The 6,000-nt window shown below is 29.9% G+C and overlaps 1 protein-coding gene across 1 annotated transcript; it reads left to right on the top strand.

Moving 5' to 3' along the window:
• The first annotated feature begins 3,788 nt into the window (after window positions 1-3,788).
• Window positions 3,789-5,007, top strand: LOC119600845. The gene is made up of 2 exons (XM_037951421.1): window positions 3,789-3,954; window positions 4,011-5,007. Exons 1-2 carry the CDS (start codon window positions 3,877-3,879, stop codon window positions 4,806-4,808), a joined length of 876 nt encoding a protein of 291 aa, XP_037807349.1. The 5' UTR covers window positions 3,789-3,876; the 3' UTR covers window positions 4,809-5,007.
• Window positions 5,008-6,000: the final 993 nt, after the last annotated feature.

Raw genomic sequence — 6,000 nt, 5'->3', positions numbered from 1 at the left:
AAAAAAAAACTAAATTAAAAACACTAACAACAATAAAAATAAAAAATATGTAAAATGTTTTCAATTATATTATTATTATTATACTTTTATTCTTAAACATAAAAAATAAAAAAAGAAGAAAGTTAAAAAAAAATCAAAAAAAGTGCAAATTATAAAGAAACTGCTTACACTTTTATTTTATTATAATTAAATTTATAAAAAAAAAACATTTAACAATTATTATTATTATTATTATAATTATTACAATTATATTTATATATCTTAAAATGTTATAAATTTATAATTTTAAAATTTGTCAAATTATAATTTAAAATTTTAAGTGAAAAAAAGAATTTTTACAGGGGTTTAAAAACAAACAAAAAATTAAAAATAAATTTAAAAAAAAAACATAAAAGAAACTTTGCTTGTATATAAACAACCATAATAATTATTTTTATAAACTTAATAAATATTATTATTTTTAATATTATATTTTATAATTAACTTTTAATTAAACAATTTTTGTTAACACTCTTACACTAAAACTAAAAACAAAAACAAAACATCACATAATAATTTTTAACCAACTTCAATACTTTATTTTCTCAATGGAATTTTTTTTTAATTTAAAATTTTTTATTCCCTAAAGAAAAATATATATATTTTACTAACCTCTTAACAAAAACAATTTATATATTTTGTCCTTCTTGTCTATATTTTTTATTATGTTTAAAAAAATAATTTATTTAAAACAAAAACTTTAAACTGTTTTTATTTTATTAATTATTATTTAAAATTTGGTATTATTTTTAATTTGTAAGTAATTAAAAAAAATAAATTATACATAAAACATTTATATATAACTACTTATATAAAATTAATATTAACAAAACAATATTTTTATTTAACTAAATTGTATAAAGTTTTTGACATATTCGTATAAACAACTAAAAATTATTGAAAACAAAAAATTATTATTACACCAATAAATTAAAAACAAAAAATTCAAAAAAAAAAAAAATTATTAAAGAAAATTTTAAAATTTAACTTATATAAATGTAATAAAAATCAACAACAACAATAAAAAGAATTAAAAAAAAATAAAATCATACTAAAGTGGTTTCATTCAAAATTATATAAATAAATTAAAAACAATTGATAATTTAATCTTCATTCAAATATTTGGGGAGTTAAAGTTTTTTAATTTAACTCCCTTATTTTATGAAGAAAGATTCCGTTATAACAAAATCAACGTGTTAAACTTAAAGCGGTAATATTTAATTTTGAAATTATAAAGTGCTAAAGTTTTCAGTTCAGTTTCCAGTTATTTAAATCCAACAAAGTATCAGTGTGCAGTTTTCAAAGGTAAACTTATTTTTAGATTTTTCTTAAATGTTTTTATTTTAAAATATTACAATCAATTATGTTAAACTATTAAAAGTTTTGCAGGAAGAACTGACCAGAACTAGAGCAGAACAGAACTAGAACAGAACAGAACTAGAACAGAACTAGAACAGAACTAGAACAGAACTAGAACAGAACTAGATCAGAACTAGAACAGAACTAGAACAGAACTAGAACAGAACTAGAACAGAACTAGAACACAACTAGAACACAACTAGGACAGAACTAGAACAGAACTAGAACAGAACTAGATCAGAACTAGAACAGAACTAGAACAGAACTAGAACAGAACTAGAACAGAACTACAACAGAACTAGAACAGAACTACAACAGAACTACAACAGAACTAGAACAGAACTAGAACAGAACTAGAAGAGAACAAAACTAGAACAGGACTAGAACAGAACTAGAACAGAACTAGAACAGAACTAGAACAGAACTAGAACAGAACTTGAACAGAACTAGAACAGAACTAGTAGAGAACTAGAACAGAACTAGAACAGAACTAGAACAGAACTAGAACAGAACTAGAACAGAATTAGAACAGAACTAGAACAGAACTAGAACAGAACTGGAACAGAACTAGAACAGAACTAGAACAGAACTAGAACAGAACTAGAACAGAACCAGAACAGAACTAGAACAGAACTAGAACACAACTAGAACAGAACTAGAACAGAACTAGAACAGAACTAGAACAGAACTAGAACAGAACTAGAACAGAACTAGAACAGAACTAGAACAGAACTAGAACAGAACTAGATCAGAACTAGAACAGAACTAGAACAGAACTAGAACAGAACTAGAACAGAACTAGAACAGAACTAGAACAGAACTAGAAAAGAACTAGAAAAGAACTAGAAAAGAACTAGAACAGAACTAGAACAGAACTAGAACAGAACTAGAACAGAACTAGAAGAGAACTAGAACAGAACTAGAACAGAACTAGAACAGAACTAGAACAGAACTAGAACAGAACTAGAACAGAACTAGAACAGAACTAGAACAGAACTAGAACAGAACTAGAACAGAATTAGAACAGAACTAGAAGAGAACTAGAACAGAACTAGAACAGAACTAGAACAGAACTAGAACAGAACTAGAATAGAACTAGAACAGAACTAGAAGAGAACTAGAACAGAACTAGAACAGAACTAGAACAGAACTAGAAGAGAACTAGAGCAGAACTAGAATAGAACTAGAACAGAACTAGAACAGAACTAGAACAGAACTAGAACAGAACTAGAAGAGAACTAGAACAGAACTAGAACAGAACTAGAACAGAACTAGAACAGAACTAGAACAGAACTAGAACAGAACTAGAACAGAACTAGAACAGAACTAGAACAGAACTAGAAAAGAACTAGAAAAGAACTAGAAAAGAACTAGAACAGAACTAGAACAGAACTAGAAGAGAACTAGAACAGAACTAGAACAGAACTAGAACAGAACTAGAACAGAACTAGAAGAGAACTAGAACAGAACTAGAACAGAACTAGAACAGAACTAGAACAGAACTAGAACAGAACTAGAATAGAACTAGAACTAGAACAGAACTAGAACAGAACTAGAACAGAACTAGAACAGAACTAGAACAGAACTAGAAGAGAACTAGAACAGAACTAGAACAGAACTAGAACAGAACTAGAACAGAACTAGAACAGAACTAGAACAGAACTAGAACAGAACTAGAACAGAACTAGAACAGAAATAGAACAGAAATAGAACAGAACTAGAACAGAACTAGAACAGAACTAGAACAGAACTAGAACAGAACTAGAACAGAACTAGAACAGAACTAGAACAGAACTAGAACAGAACTAGAACAGAACTAGAACAGAACTAGAACAGAACTAGAAAAGAACTCGAACAGAACTAGAACTAAACTAGAACTGAACTGAACTAGAACTGAACTAGAACTGAACTGAACTAGAACTGAACTAGAACTGAACTAGAACTGAACTAGAACTGAACTAGAACTGAACTAGAACTGAACTAGAACTGAACTAGAACTGAACTAGAACTGAACTAGAACTGAACTGAACTAGAACTGAACTAGAACTGAACTAGAACTGAACTAGAACTGAACTAGAACTGAACTAGAACTGAACTAGAACTGAACTAGAACTGAACTAGAACTGAACTAGAACTGAACTGAACTAGAACTGAACTAGAACTGAACTAGAACTGAACTAGAACTAGAACTGAACTAGAACTGAACTAGAACTGAACTAGAACTGAACTAGAACTGAACTTAAACTGAACTAGAACTGAACTACAACTGAACTAGTACTGCTTTTGGGTAACTTCCTCAAAAAACTGCTAATCGATAATCGATATACATTTAATATAATTGTACTTACCCATCTGTAATTGTTAAATTTGATTAGGGAATCCTGATTATAATTTGCTTTAGAAAACATTTACGTTTAGCTGTCAAATATATTATTGAAATATTTAAAATATTCGTAATATCTTCGCCTTAAAAACAAAATGAAACTGATTATATTTTTAATAATTTATCAACTGAACAATTTAATATTAAATACCCAAGGATATAGCACAAATCTGGTAAAATTTCTGAAATTTTCTTATACAAATTTCTAAAATAAATATGAAATTTATAGAAACATGTTAAACGCACAATACCTTCCCTATATGCCGATTTTGCTTTAGCTGATGATGCAGGAGTAGGAGGAGCTGGAAATGGTGGTGGCGATAATAATTGCAATGAGGGTGAAGCCAATTGTAATGCGGATGTAACTAAAGGCAATTCAAAACAAAAGGCGACAAATATTGCCCAGAAGGCGGCACAAGAAGCTAAAGCTGCTTCCGATGCTCAACAGGAGGCAGGACAGGCTGCTTCGCGACAAGTTAAAATGCAATTGGCTGAAAAAGCTATGCAAGCGGCTAAAGCAGCCGAGGCGGCTTTGGCGGGCAAACAGCAGATTGTAGAACAACTTGAACAGGAGGTTCATGAAGCAGAGGCTGTGGTGCAAGAACAATCCTCATCCTTGGAAAATGCCCAACAAAATGTACAAGCAGCCGTACAGGCAGCTCAACAGGCTCAAGCCCAACTAAAGACTCTAACATCTGCCGTACAAATGGCCCAATCAAATGTGGGCAATTCAGAACAGGCCGCCTCTGGAGCTCAACAGGAATTGGTGGAAAAAAATCAACTAATGGAAGCGGCAAAATATCGTGTTGATCAGTTGTTGCGTCAATTGAATAGTGCACGAGCTGATTTTGCCAATACCAAGAAGTCGGCTTATAAAGCCGCTTGTGCGGCGCAAGAGGCTAAAGCCAATGCTGAAAGAGCGCGGCGTCAGTTGGCAAAACGCTTTTTAACACCTCAACAACGCCAGCAGTTGTTGCAGCAAAGACGTCAGCGTCAACGTTTGTCACGTCAGCCATATTATCAATGAGTTTTATCACTTTCTTAAATGATCTACTAAGACACCATTATAAAAGTTTAGCGTTTTAAAGGAGATGCAAATTTACAAGATCGGTATGAACTTTTAACTTTTTACGAACTTTAAATAACGTGCAGGGGGGGAGGTGATTATTTTTTTACATTTTATATGATTGTTTATTTATTATTATTATTATTGAATTTTTAGCCTTTTCCCATTTTTGTAATATATTTTATAGTTTTATTGTAAATTTAAACTGCGAATTGTTGTGATTTATTAGCAATCGAAGGAAGTTCGACTTTTTGATCTTGACTTGTCGCAAGATTTTCTAATTCTGAAATTCGAAAAATCAACTATTCGCGAAATCACGACTTTTTAGCGATAATCACGAGTTTGACCATAAAACTCGACTTTTTAACAATCACACATGAAACTCTTTTGATTCTGAAAAACTCGTTCTTTTAAAGAAAACTTGATTTGTCGTATGTTTGCACAAAATTCGACTCGCAATTTGAAAGAGTCAACAAACTCAAGATTAACTCAAGTTTAAAGTTTATTTCAATTCATTTTTAACATTAATTGGCATGAAAGTTAATAAATCGTGTAAATGATTTCTATTATATTATCTATATATATATATATATATATATAAAAGAGTAGCGTTACTGACTGACTGATTCATCAACGCACAGCCCAAACGGCTGAACCTAGAATCATGAAATTTTGACAGTAGATGTGTTTTTGGTTATATAGATCCACTAAGGGCGGGTTTCTTACTACTCAGTTAAACTAGGCTTAACTTGCTGTTAGATTAAACTCGGAACAAATTTAGACGGACTTTAACCGATGATTGTGTTTTTCAGTTATGGATTTAAGTTTAGTTAACTTTGTTAGTATTGCCAACTTTTCACTCAAAAGCATAAACAATGAACAGCTGTTTTTTGCAAATAATACTTTTGTAAAATGAAAAATTTTGGAAAAATGTTAAATAAACATTTAAAACAATAATAAATAAAACAAAACAAATCGGAAAATTGCAATTTACTTAAAATATTAAGTTTTTGTTCTTCCGAAATCATTGTTTTATTGTTTTTATTAATAGTGTCTTCTCACTTATAACTTAAGTTTAATTGGCCAATAACACTCAGTTAAACTAAGATAATAAGTAACGTTACTGTTTACTGAAAAACACAAAACATATATT

Source organism: Lucilia sericata, unplaced genomic scaffold (assembly GCF_015586225.1).
Source record: "Lucilia sericata isolate MDLA Ls3-8-SP2 unplaced genomic scaffold, ASM1558622v1 Contig000123F_arrow, whole genome shotgun sequence".
In the NCBI taxonomy this organism is placed as follows: domain Eukaryota; kingdom Metazoa; phylum Arthropoda; class Insecta; order Diptera; family Calliphoridae; genus Lucilia; species Lucilia sericata.
The sequence above is the reverse complement of the archived record's forward strand: the minus strand, read 5'-3'. Positions and strand labels throughout refer to the sequence as shown.